At 37.6% G+C, this 14,546-nt stretch overlaps 1 protein-coding gene across 1 annotated transcript in view; it reads left to right on the top strand.

Annotated features, from left to right (window-relative positions):
• The first annotated feature begins 5,577 nt into the window (after positions 1–5,577).
• LOC107080989 (FH1/FH2 domain-containing protein 3-like) overlaps positions 5,578–14,546 on the top strand; it is a 20,891-nt gene continuing 11,922 nt past the window's right edge. Inside the window, exon 1 of the mRNA XM_015369232.1 lies at positions 5,578–6,092. Within this exon, the coding sequence (XP_015224718.1) occupies positions 5,928–6,092 (165 nt within the window). The 5' untranslated portion in view covers positions 5,578–5,927. The remainder of the gene's footprint in view (positions 6,093–14,546) is intronic.

Here is a 14,546-nt window from a genome sequence, read left to right as displayed (position 1 = left end):
TCTTCAGTTTTTTTTTATTTTTAAAACAATTTGAAATACCAAATAAGTTTGATTCCATGTTATGATTGTGCGCCACTTGTTGCTTCTTCAAAAAAATTACCATTTTATGTATTTATGTCTGAAGCCTGACATGTGGCAAAAGTTTGAAAAGTTAAATGGTGCAAATACTTTTGCAATGTTGCCAGGACCACTTCTCTATTCATGAAAAAAAATAGTATTCTTTTAGCAGTTTTTATTATTTTATTCTACCTGTACTACACCTTTATAACTAGAATGTGATTAAGGGTTGGTATAAATTAACCACATCTGGTTCCTGGGTAGAAGGAATTCAAGACTCAAATGTGTTTTTGAGGCCGTTTGTTTTGTCTTGCCAATACATTTCTTCTGTCCTTGAGTATAAAAGACATTTACTACAGTAACTGTAGAACTGCAGAGGAGCTCGCACCCTAGATGCTCTGTATGACAGTCTGTGTTGTCATCAAATACTTCATCACATCCAACAGAGTAGAACTTGGATAATCTTATTTTTAAACCTCATAAAATGCTTTAAGTAAAACAGAAAAGTAAGTGTAAAGTAGAAGGGACCAAAAACTTAAAATGTTGATGAATGCAGTCACTAAAACCCTTGGAATTTAAAGGTCCAGGAATTGTATTTCCCACACAATAGGAATCTTGGGTAATTCATCAGGGCGTTTTCCTATTCCTCTAAAAGGGCTGCAACAAGAAGAGAAACTGTACTACACCTTCAGTCCATCAAGTAGCAGTGATAAGAGCACATAACTGGTTCTTCCATTACCTCCAGTGCTGTCCAACCATAAGTAAATCCCTCAGCTTAAAAAGTTGATTTGATATTTCATTTTTTAACAAACTTACATCTGTCTGAAGTTGAGTTTTAGCTGTATGATTCATTTATGATTCACTAACCACTAAAAACTAATGTACAGTTATTTTTTAAATTATAACATCCAGGTGAACCTCAGATATCCTCATCAAACTAAAAAATTCAACATGTAATTTATTAAGGTCCATGTCCACATAAGCATTGATTCATATCAAGTAGAAGCTCTAGATGGTGGTCTCGATGATGGAAGGATCTTACAAGCCAACAGACAGCATCCAACTCCTGATGTCTCTTGCAGTGCTGTCAGCATAGAGTCATGCAAAATAAAAAAACGTGTATTTATACATATATATAAATGGTTATAATCTAACTTAGATTTACATTATAAACCAGTTTAAGGAGAATGTATATTTCTTGTTTCTCCAAGTGAACGTCATGGAGCTCCATCAGATCATTACTCCAAATATTTTTCCTTAATTGTGGAAAAAAAACGGTTTTGAATCAATACCTACACATTTACCTGCACATTTAAAAGTCACTACACAATTGTAGTATTCAGGTATATTCCAATGCTTAAAAACATCTCAGAACATATTTTGTGACAAATATAAGGTGTAAAAAACAACATTACTCTCACCCTCATCTGTTACCGTTACCCCAGCCCCTGGTTGAACAAATAATAATAGCAAACAAAAAGTTATAAACACTTTAAGCATGTTATTGTGCTGATAAATTACCTTTACCTAATATACTGTTTTTATTACTACAGTATGAATTGCTCACAAAGACTTTAGTGTTACAGCATAAACTTCAGGCATTTCTTTTTCGTACTGTCTTTTCATAGTGTTGTCAAAAACACAACAGTGACACCTGCTGGAGAGATCAGATTTTACCTTTGAGTTTGCCTTCTTTTACATGTAGTGACTACAACATCACTTGAAACAGATTGCAGAGTAATACTATCTGTACTGTAGATGAATTTTTAATTACTCAAACTGACAGAAATAAGAATTAAACCAGGTATCTTTTGAAGAACCTTGGCTAATGTCAGTCAAAAACAAAAAATATTTTGATTCATCTACTGGTTTTCCTCACATTACCAACAATGATAAAGACACAAAGCATTAAACAATAAATAAATGAGAGTAGCCCTTAGAAAAGATAATTTCAATTAAATGTATATCTCCAAAACATCTAGTTAGAGGAGAAAAAAATGTAACACTATCCAATATCCTGTTTAGCCTGTCACTAAACATTGTAGTTCTAGCATCTCGTGGTAAGGATTCCTTGTCTGTAACAGCGAAAGGAAGTCTAATGGTTCATGGGAAGTCGGATACAGCTAAATACAGGGCAGTCCTGGAAGAAAGGCTGTAAGTGGCTGCGAAAGGAAACATTGGTGGAGGTTTAGCCTCAAGCAGGACAACAACCATAAATACTGTCATATTTTGTGAAACTGGAAGTGAACTAAACTGAAGACAGAGATTTTGGAGCAGTATAGTTAATAGGAATAGGTTTAAAAAAAAAAAAATACAAAAACTTACAGGCAATAGGAGAACTGAGAACAAAGCATAAAGCATGGCCGGGCCAGCCCACCCTGACAGAAGTGTTAAAATGGAGAAAGGTGGTTACACCATCCTTTTACTTTTTTAATTTGTCAAAAGTACCCTGTCTGAACTGTTCAAGTTCCTGCAACTTTTTTTTTGTATTTATGACACTGAATTGCACACAGCACCTAACTGTGTATTTACATCACCATTTTCTTTCATACAACATTGCATCTATTAATAAAGAGTATGCTTTACTACATAGGTTCAGTTGGCAAACTGTCATTTATTTAAAGGTTGTAGGTTTTTTCTTGTAAAATGATCTAGTGTTAGAAAAATATTTTAGATGGTGCCATATTATTTTAAATGAAAGTATACAAACAGCTTAATGAGGATAAAAAACACATCAGTAAAGCAGTTTGCTGGAAATATGCCGATGCGTTAATTACCTCTTTGAGATTATATTTATAATCACTTTATTTAGATATCCAAAACTGATGTGTCGTAAAAAAAAAACTCAATGTTTGCAAATATAGAAGTCTTACTTTTTTGTTGTCATAGTATCTAATAGTTTATTTACTTTCAAGTTTAATGACAAATAAAGGATTATTGTATTTTATTATGTTTTACTCTGTAACAGAGAGTCCATCAGAAGCTCTTTAATATTCCCTCTAATGGTAAAACCAGGGATGATCAATGTTTATAGATTTTTATGAGACANTTTACTCTGTAACAGAGAGTCCATCAGAAGCTCTTTAATATTCCCTCTAATGGTAAAACCAGGGATGATCAATGTTTATAGATTTTTATGAGACATTTTAGTTGCGTTTAATGTATTTAGTTTTTTGTTTCTTCTTTTGTTTCTTCCTTAAAGCACTTCAATTTATCCTGTGTTTGAATGACACTTACGGGTGAACTTGGTTTGCATTGCCTTTAAAATAGAACTTAAAAACCCTTGAACAGCAGTCTGCTTCTTTTTCTTCTTCAACGTCATAAGTGAGATGGTTCTCAGATTGGCTCTGTTTAGTACTGTGTTAACATAAGTAATGCTACAGTTGCAACTCATATCTAAGCACTGAACGATTCCACAGACATGGCTTTGAAGCCTCTATTTTTTAAATAACCAACCTTCAATATCTTCTGCAGGACCACCAGAGGCGTAGCCAGAACATTTTTATAAGGGTGGCCAGGCAATAACCAATGTACACTGAGGGGTGGCCGAAAGCGGATCAGCGCCAGAACCTCAGGGTAAATCTATACTGATCCAACAGGAAAATAAACCACAACAACCATATTTTCCAAATAAAGACAAACTATACTTTCCTACAGCCTTTTCTAACAAATATACGCATATATTTAATCATCCATTTAGATAAAAGGTATAGTGGATAAAGTTCTTTCAGGTTTGAGTTCTGGGTCGAACATCTTTTCCATCGTCATTACTTACCTACTTTTATCAATAATAATTCTGTATAAAATTTATATTTACAAGGACTAATATCTACAAAAATTGTTTATTTACGATTTTTTTATTAGAATAGTTATTTATCTATGATTTAACTGAAGTCTGACTTTCTCTTTACCCCATATAACACAAAATCTAGTTCTGAAAAGAGCATGAATTCTGTACTTCTCATCTTTCATGTTAGTATATTGATGTGTATAATTAACCACAGTGTTTTTGTGGTCAAGTCATTGATAATATATGAAAAATTAAAATGTTTTGTATGTTGAGAGTATTACTGTAGTATCACTTGAGAATATTACTGCTGCCACTGTCAGTATTATGAGGAAAAAAATGGTAGGGGGGCCACAGGGGTGGCCAATGATTGGGTGGCCCGCTCTCTAGCCCCGCCCCTGAGGACCACTCCATTTCCCAGGCAACAGGATCAAAAAATAAAATACTCAATACTGCAATACTACAGGTTCCCAGAACCACACATAAAAGCAGAGGAGACTTAAAATTTGCTCTTCCTGCATCTAATATGTGGAACAGCTTACCCCTCAATGAAAGATCTACTAAAAGTTTGGATCGTTTTAAATCACTCTTGAAAGCCCACTTACATCCCCTGTCATTTAAATAAGACCGGACTATGTGAAATACCTGTCCTAGTGTTTTTATATGGTGTTTTATTTAATTTGGTTTATTCTAATATGCTTAATCATTTGATGATTTTACCATTATGTGAGGTGTGTAGCCTAAGTGAACATTTTCTGCCAAATAAGGAGTCTTCTATGCGATTTTAGGCACCAATATCATTTTTAACATACATACTTTTTTTGTTGGAGCCAGAAGCAGCATGCCATAATCATTTAAGTAAATTCTTGTAATATGTCACTCGTTTTCATTTAAATCTGTTTAAATTCAGTTTCCTTTTTTGAGCAACATTTCTGAAATAAACGTCTCTGCAGTGCTCCAATTTACATTAATGCAGGCATGGGCAGTTCTAGACAGGGGCCAACGGGGGCCAGTGCCCCTGTAGCTCATGTCATGGCCACTGTACTGAAGACATATTACCCAAAGAAATACTAATGATGATATTACTGATACTGTTATGTTACTGATAGGTCCTTTGGATCTATTTTTTCTTTTTTACAAATTCTGTTTTACTAATAAAAAAAAGATGATAGCTTCAGTGGTATTGAGATAGGATCCCAGTATTTATCTGCTAAATGTTTTTTTTTTCAAAACAACTTTTTTTAAAGCACACATTTTTACAGCTGAATTTATTAGTTTTTCTGGAGTTCCAATTCAAATTTGATAGAAAACGGCCATTTTAATTTAAATTAGGTCAAAATATGTAAAATTACTAAATTCTGAATGTATGTTGACTTAAAAAGACAAAGAGTTTTAATTAAACCTAATTAAATAGAAATTTCACTTAATGCACCTATCTTAATGTATTTGAATCCCTTGCCCTGTTTTTTATTTAACACTTTTCTGTACTCCCATGAAAACACGCTGGCCCCCTCCTGGCTCCCTAGTACATTTGGTCTAGAACCGCCACTGAATGCAGGTGTTTTTAGGTGCTCAAGGTACTCAAAGGACATTTTTGGCCCCCCTTTGTGTGCACTTCTCATATTGTAAACTAGAGGTCGCAGTTGCATATGTAACATGAGCTGATGCGGGTTCTCCGGCTGAGGTCCGACTCTTAAATCCCTCTGGCGGAGTTTATGCATCGCTCTCGCAGAGCAGGCACAAAGTGCAGCAGTTCCCACCGCAGTCTGCCTCAGCACCTCAGCAGCCCGCAATGCCCTTGGATACTGCAGCTCTTTCCGTCTCCGCAGTGCTCTGACCAGCCCGGGCTATCAGCGACTTCTACCGGACCTATCGTGCTGGAGCCCCATCAGCTCTGAGAGAAACTCATGGGAAAGGTTCAGGGATAACAGGGTGCGGGTGATCGCCACTGCAGAGGACCTGCCGGTGGTTCGCAGACCAGCAGGAGGAGGAGGAGGAGGAGGGGGTGGGCTGCCTTGTGTCAGAGGCTTCAGCGTCGCATCCACTATTTTGATCACTTCATATCACCTTGAATGGATACATCATGGCTACGTTTACATGCAGGGTGCAGTTCTTAGATGACACCGACCCGTTTAACAGCACTAATTTTCCAGAGCCCACCAGGCCGCCTCTGTACACCTTTAGGGAAGATATTCCTCTGATCAATCAGATAGCTGGAGTCCACAGGCTGCTCAAAGCCCCACACAAGGTATTTGCACAAGATTTATTGCTTGTGTTGTTATTTTTCAATAAGATACATCTTAACACTTTGACTTAAATTAATAATTACCTTGCGTGTATTGATGAGAGTTACTTGGTAACCAAGCCAAGCTGATGGATCATTGAGCAAGTGACCTGGAGCAGAAATGCTGATGAACCCAAACAGTGGTTCCCTTGGTTACTCTCAGTGATATGAGACTGAAGGCCTGTCACTTTTACATACTGTTTATTTGAAACACAGAAAAAAATAAGTTTTAAGATCTATAAATCTTTTGTAGACTTGTAAGAATCTTAAGTTAAAAAAAAGCAGACTTATTTTTTGCATGCATTTGTGTTCCTTTCCCCAATTTAGTAAAATATTTAACCCCCTCATGCTGTACAAGATGTATATTGGTATCTCTAAAACCTTTTACATGAAGTATTGGAATTGTATGAACACAAATTTTCAAGTCTTTCCACAAATGGATTTGCTTTTGGACTTGATTGCAGCTCTGGCTGTATATGATTATAACAAAATTTATGCGCAGAGAGGATTTTTTCTGATAAAATCACTTAAATTAATTCTAAAGGCAATGTTTGTGTTAGATTTCATTTAGTGTCACAGTGTTAACAGCAGAAATCAAGCTCATTTTGTAAACATTACAAACATAACATGGCAAAATGTTGCATTTTAGTAAAGTATTTTAATGCAAGAGGTATTTTTACCTTCTAGAAATTGTTATTTTGGTCCTCATAAACAAAAAATGTTTGCTGAAGCAGAGAGGCTGTACTGAAAATGCAAAACTGCATACATTCGACCTAGCAGGTCCTCTTATATGGACTGGTACTAAAGGCTCAGCTGAGCAGAATCAAGAGTCAGGTCAAATTGACAAGCATTGTTGTGTAGAACATACAGCTTTTTTCCAATTAACAGATCTTAAACATGAAGGAAATCACAAAGGTGAAGCTTAATGCATTGTTTATGTTTAGCAAAAATTGTATTTTCTCTTCTTTCTAATAAAATGAAACCCAGTTTTAAACAGTTTAAAGTCACATAAATATTAGTTTTTGAACAGTGCAATGGTCCTGATGAAGAAACCAAGAGAGAGAGTTGATTTTTTCCCCCCTCTGTCTTTTCAATGCGTTTCTTCAGAAATGTTTGTTTTGGCGTTCTGGTTAGACCATGTGGATTCAGGCACCCTTTAAAAGAAACAGCAGTTACTGACCTTCTACAGTCATATAAAACACAGAGGCAATACCAAATGTACTTTAGTGGGCATGAGTGTTCATCTGATATGGAAGCCATGAACATCAATATCCAAAGAAGGTCTGTTATTGTCCTGTCAGGTTAGTGTTATTGAAGATTGCTTTCATTGAGGTGGAAGGAAGTTTTAGAGAGGTTTTAGATTACCACCAACTTTCCTCACATTCAGATGGCAAATTGCTCTGACGGATTTGATGGAGATGCTTTGTGTTAGATGTTAGTATTAAGAAGAAATATAGTACTAAAAGTCTACTTGTTGATTTATAACCTGTGGTATTAGTGATTAAGTGTAACATCATTTGTCATCCGTCAGCAAAATAACATGCTTATCACATTTAAGCAAGGTGTTCTATAATTCACAGTCTTTAAAGAATGACCCTGTAAATTTATTGAACAACCCTGCAGCCTCTGAGCTCAGAGGTCAATCTGATATAAATAGTGTGCTGCTCACACATGGTGTCCAGGGATCCAGACAGCTTACATGTGCTCTTTCTGAGCTGTCACTGTCGGTTTCTAAAGCTGAAGTTTGGAGATCAGTGCTGCACATTAGAAAATAACATTATTTTACCTGTAAAGTATCTAAAGTACGGTGAGCAATACTTTTCCCAGCCTCTAGCATCTGCAGTGTTTAGCAAAATGATCTCTGTTACACCACAATATCAAACACCAATCTATTTTAATTTGATATTTTGCAAAAGACACATATATACATACAGTAATGATTATATTTGAGATGTGGAAAGATAATGATAAACGCACAATTAGGCTTAAAAAATATAGCCTTCATATAGATTCAGTTGCATTCTTGTAAAACCCAAAGCAACACATCACCCTCAGAAGATCCACAGCTCTGGTGGGAGAATCCGTCTTGGGACCACTACCTTCACAAATGGGAGGGTGGCAAGGAAGTTGGTACTTAAAGACAATCCCAAGTATTTATGTTTTTCACAAGTTTGTATTTGATACAGGAAGGTGGTCTGGTCAGATAAACCAGTAGGTATCATTGTAGACTATGTTTTAGACAATAGAATGTATGTTACCCTGAAATTACCATTCCCACATGTTAATGACAGCATCACCAACACACATGGGACAGTTGGTGAGATAGAATTTATTAAAATCCTATAAGAAAATATGTCAGAGGCTGGAAGAGTCTTAAAGGCAGGACAGATGATTCTGTCATGGAAGATATCTCCAATGGCTGTTTGTGTATTTTTGAATCATGCTCATGCGTCAGTGCTCCCTCCTTCGCAAAAGTTCTCTAAGCTTGCCTCCGCCGGTAATTTTGTATTTCACCAAGAGAGGCAGCAAAGTGCCAAGATGCAACTAGTCAGCATGAAATCTCCATAACCTAAAGAGGTCTCTGCCAGGGTTATTACTACAAGTTATATTTACAACTTGTTAGTGTGTTTTAACTATTTCTGCTGCAACTTTTACAGAACTTACTAAAGTATTAAACTTCATTTACTTGTCCTGTTTGTCTTTGTCTTTTGTCTTTGCAAACAGAACATCCATTTTCAGACCTTTTTGCTCCTTCAGTGCACGCCATCTCTGAAACACCTAAACACACACTTTGCCGGCGCCTTTCTCTCCTACTTTCTCTCCTCTTTTCATCTACATCGAAAAAAGGCTTTCTTTTACGGTTATTTTTGTCAGGATTCTTTTCGGCAGTCGATGCTCTAGTTTAGACAAAAGAGTGAACAAATAGCTAAAAAAAAAAAAAAAGCAGCAGCAGCAAACAAGTGTAGGAGTACTTTCTTCGTGCATCAGCATAATGGCGAACCGCTAGCCAAACAGCATATGAGTTACCCTCGGAGCCTACGTAAATAACATCATGGCGGCACATACGCAAAATGACTGCAAGAGTGCCATCCATCAATTAAGTCTTTTTAGATGTTCCGTAAAAGTTTAAAAAAAACAATCCACTGGACTTGGTTTCCAATATTTGAAGACGTTTCACTTCCCCTCCAGGAAGCTTTCTCAATTCAAATGTCTGGATCCGCAGTGAGTTTGATACTTTATATAGACAAGGCCTTGTATTGCTTGGAAACATGCAAATTGAAACTTTTTAGATGAATCTGACCTTTAATTTCTGGGAAAATTCCCCGTTCTTAACTTTAAGCCCTAAATGGGGGGTTAACGTACCAGAAGGCCATGGATCCAGTGAATTTATTTAGATCAGCGTTTCCTAATGCCGCTTGTCAGGGCCCACTCTCTATGACATGCTGAGAAAGTAATATAGTCATTTTAAACAGGTTTACTGTGGTAGAGAAACATCTGAAACACGAAGGGCTGTGGGCCCTGACAACCAAGGTTGTCTGTCAGATAAAAATGTATCATGCATCCTTAAATCTGTTCTCTGTCATACTGCTTGTGGTCTGCTGGTGTCACATTCCAGTTCTGGACTGTGACTTTACCAATTTAAACTTCAGAGGCAATTGTTGTTCTGCATTTTCTTCTGGTCCCGTAATGAGAAACTATGTAAAATGAGATGTTATGTAAAGTACAGGTTCCTCCTTTGAATTGTCATTCTCATTGTCATGCAGAGCTGAGGTTTTTCTCTTGTCTGCATTTTGAAGAGTTTTCACAGCAGAAGGCCACTTTCAAAAGAATGCATTGTCCAACATTGTTGCCTGACAGGAATTTAAGATTACTGTTGTGGTTTCTCATTCATGCATCAGGTGTACTTCAGTGTCACATACCTTCACAGAGAGACCCCAAATAAATTTATTAAAGGATTTATAATAGACACCATTAAATATCATCTGGTTTTAAAGGAATTTTTGGATTTTGGACAATGTACAGGGTAGCCACTGCAGAGACAGTACAGGGAATGGTTATGAAAGTGAGCTTTTACTGCCTAGTAGATGCTCTCTGCTTCTAGATGCCTCTCCTTCTTTGAATAAAATACTGGATTGTGATCGTAGCTTTAGATTGGAAATTGCATGGTGTTTATTTTTAGTCATTTTCCCCTGCACTGCCTTCCTGGTCAGTTGACCACAGCATGGTTGTTGAAGGGAGAGGCCAGACCTCAGTGCGAGCCGAGCTCTTGTGGTTACTTCTCTGGACTTGGCCATCATAGTGCTACTGTGGGTTCACGTCCTGGGCAGGAGACAGCTAAACAAATCTCTACTTCTGATAATGATTGGCCTGCATTCCTTCCATTTCTTGGATTAAGGACAATTAAGTGCATCACCCTGGCCTTTGCAATATTAGCTGTGATCCAGGCTGAATATAAAATGAGGAAATAGAAGGGAAGTCAAGAGTGGGGATGAACATGTGGATACACAGAGAAATAGAAAGCATAGAGCTTGTTTCTTTGCTCTCAGTCAATCTGCTAATCATTCACTGGTTCCACAGTTGGCTACTTATTGGTTACAGTTCTGCAGGATTGGCCCGATGTTCAGTCTGCTCAATCTAATGCCGAGCCAAATGGGAAAGGAAACACACATTTTGATCTTGTTTTCTGTTTGGTTTGTTAAGTTCTTGGAGTGAACTGCACGGGTATAGGAGATATATATTATGAACAGTAAATTATTCAATTTTCATCCTACACGAGATTATGGGAGTTCATATCTTATTTTATATTATCATATTTAAACTCAGATCAGAAATACAAATGTTGTTTTAACTGATATTATAGTGGTTTCTTTAATATGTTTTGTAGACATTGATGTCTCCTGAAATTGCTTAGGGTCTTGGACTGAGTTGATGACTCTCTGTTGTTGTACAGTATGACAGTCTGATCAAGGGGATGTTCCTCATTTAAAAAAAAAAAAATTCTTCTTATTCATCTGGATAGGTTCTATTGGAGCAATCATCTTCCTGTTATCCAGAAATCTACAATTATCTCTTGTCCATCTCTGGTATATCCCATGATAACAGAATCATCTGAGTATGCCTGCCGATGTCCTGTAATTAAAGTGTGATGCGTACCATGTAATGTGAGTAAAATGTAATGGTTAGATACAGACCCCTGTTGTGCTCCTAAGTTGTTTACTACCTGGTGAGACATATCAACCTTCAGTCTCTTATATTGTCATTGTCCTTTTAGGTAAAACCAGCTGACCTCCATCTGAGTCTTATGGAGTTTCTGACAGAGTAAATCACACTAAACTGTATTAAAAGCACTGGAGAAAACAAAGAATGTGTTCCTCGCAGTGCTGACTGATATGTCCAAATGATAGTGGGTTTGTTAAAAATAGTATTATGGCATCTTCAACTTCACTTCTGTGGTTTTAAGCAAACTGGAGGATTTCCTGATAGCTACTTGTTTGTTTACTCAGGTGAGCTGGCAGGAATCTTTTTTTAGGAGCTTATTGATTTGTGATGTGGGGCAATAGGAAAAGGCTGGATAGCATTATGGCATAAGGTCTTGCATAATACTTGGACATTCACTTTGGTTAGGCCTTATTCTGTTACAGTCTTTCCAGCTTCGCTTTTTTGACTTTAGGGCTGGTTATACTCCCGCAGCAGTGTGTCGCAGTGAGCTTGTCGCAGGTATGACGCAGATATTTGTGATTTATGGCCAATTTTGAAGCGTGGTCTGTGCTATGTAATTCCACCGCACAACGCAAGAGGGACAATCACCAACTAGCTGTGGGTTGAGATACGGCCAAGGCGGTGAGGTAGTGGGGGCAAGTTTGTCAGACAACGGAGGGACATGAGGGCGAAAAAAAGCGGGAATCCAGGTGGAAAAAGGGTCTGAGCGTTCTCACGCACCTCGCTCTTCTAGCTAGTCCAACTTCATTAGTTGTTTTCCGTAATGGCGGTCAAACAAATTAAACAAGCCGGTAAGGTACCAAACAGGAAATACACATGAGTAGAGCGGATATAGATTTGACAATTCAGAGACCTCCTGTCTGCGGCACCGTCTGCAGTCACCTACAATTTGATAGAGGTGCAGCAGAGTGTCTGCGGAGGGGGCAGGGATGTCTATGCATTCACCGCGACACCTACGCAGATGACCTAGTTTCCAAGTATAAATTAGCCTTTATACTTAGACAACTTTTATTGTCAGTATATAAAAAATGAAATTTTGTTTTGTACAGCTTTTAGAACATTTCCATTCCATAAAGTGCAGCTGTGATCAAATGTAAACAGTGTGGGAGAAAGACATGGTGCAAAAACGCATTGATATGGAAGATCACAGCATTAATATAAATGGTGCAAATATGCAGTACTTTTGGTCTGGTGTTAGATTTAGAGTTTTTTTCAAAAGTTCAGCAGTCTGATGGCAGTGGGGAAGAAGCTGTTGCAGAATCTGCTGGACCCTGCATTGAAAGCTGCACAGTCTCTTCCCACAGGGCAACAGGGAGAACAGTCCATGGTTGGGGTGTGAGGGGTCATTGATGATGTTACAGGCTCGATACACGCAGCGCTGGGATGAAATTTCTTTAATGGAGGGAAGAGGAGCCCTGATGATCCTCTCTGCTGTTCTTACTACTGTTCTCACATTCTTACAGTTTGAGGCGCTGCAGCCTCCACACCACACAGTGAGACAGTTGGTCAGAACGCTCTCTATCATGCTTCTGTAGAAGCTTGTGAGGATGGGTGAGGCAGGTGGGCTCCGTGCAACACTACTTCTACCATTCTTAACAATGGGCATCGGGTAAAACGATAGCTAAAGTATGAATCTATTACAACGTACAGTAGGTGTCCCTAAAAGGTCAAATGTACATGTTTTCAAATAACATTTGGCCAGTCCTATAGGATAGAGTAGCTCTCTATTTTATCCTCATTTTCAGCACCCTTACAGTTTTTGTTTCTAAAGGCTATTTTTTTGCTTTCATTGGACCAAAGGAACATCCAGTTAAAAGGCCCTGTGTTGTTTAGCAAAGATGTGTGTTTTGGCCAAAAATGCAACTCTCCCTTCCCTTTTGTGTAGCTCCAAGCCCAATTAGAGCATATTACTGTCACCTAAAGGGGTAGAGGGAAAAAGTTAGTGTCTTGCTTTTGTTAAATGTAACAAGACCGGAAACTGAGTGCTTCTGCAAGTTGGAAATTCCAAATTCTTAGAATGCAAATGTAATGAATTTTCAAGTCATAGTGTTTATCACATTCAACATATTTGATCTTTTGATGACAGAGTTGTTTTTTTTCTAGTATGTCTAAACCAGCTGAAACATGGTTATCATCGTATGGTTGCAATGGTAACCCTAAGATGCTGCTGTTTGCTGACTTGTACTTGTTATGCTTAATGATTATTTTTCTATTTCTGCTCCCCATTGCTGTCTTCCTTACTGTGTGCATTGGATAGAAAATTATACATTCCTGTTTGCTCTTGATCTAGCTTTTTTATAACTTAACTGGAGCGGAAAGTAGAGGTATAGGTACGTAATATTTCTTCATGACTTTTCAGCACTATACATTTTGCTTTACCAGCATCTCTGTCTAACTCATTTTGAAAACTGGCTTAGAAAATGTGAGCTTCATGTCTCGTTATATCTATACATCATTAAGACTTATGCCCTATATACAAATTGGTCAATTATCCAACTGAGAGAAAAAAAAATGTTAATGAAAAATTAGGAAACTGCAATCATTGAAGCATTACTTTTAAAAGTATTTTCACATGTTTACCTGCTGACTCAGTGAGAGGATGGGACGGCAGCTCTGAATCTGAGAAAATAATTGGAGGGGGGATTGAGAGTTATCCAACCTGACCACATGTTTTGTCTCAGTTCCCAAATTTGACAGTCTTTGACTGCAGTAATGCAAACAGACTGGTTGAACACTTCAAAGCCACGATGTCTCCCCCTGATTTTCTCCATCGTTTTATAATAAAGTTACACTCATGTGTGGGGGAGAGGAAGGAAGAAAGTGGTATTGCTTTGGTCTGGGAGTAAACATTTACACATGTTGCTCATTATAAATAAAGATGTTGTGGGTTGCCTCAAAATCTCACCTCCTTTGTGTTTCATCAAGTAAAAAGAACAGATATACCCTTGGCATCTTCTATTTGAGACACCATGCATATGAGGGGCCGGAGCATTGCAAGTATCTGCTCCTGAAATCAAGTGTTTGGACTTTTTTAAATGGCCTTTGTTTTCTTGTCTTCTGCTTAGCTGCTGGATCCTGGATAATGCGGAGCTGACAGCCTTTAAATATAAATAGGTGAACATCACTAATTTGGAGGTCTGTCATCAAAAGTTCAAATATGTTGAATGTGATAAACACTATTCCCCTTCTCCTTGGGGT

This window comes from Cyprinodon variegatus, unplaced genomic scaffold, assembly GCF_000732505.1.
Source record: "Cyprinodon variegatus isolate N-32 unplaced genomic scaffold, C_variegatus-1.0 Scaffold2, whole genome shotgun sequence".
NCBI classification, from domain to species: Eukaryota; Metazoa; Chordata; class Actinopteri; order Cyprinodontiformes; family Cyprinodontidae; genus Cyprinodon; species Cyprinodon variegatus.
The sequence above is the reverse complement of the archived record's forward strand: the minus strand, read 5'-3'. Positions and strand labels throughout refer to the sequence as shown.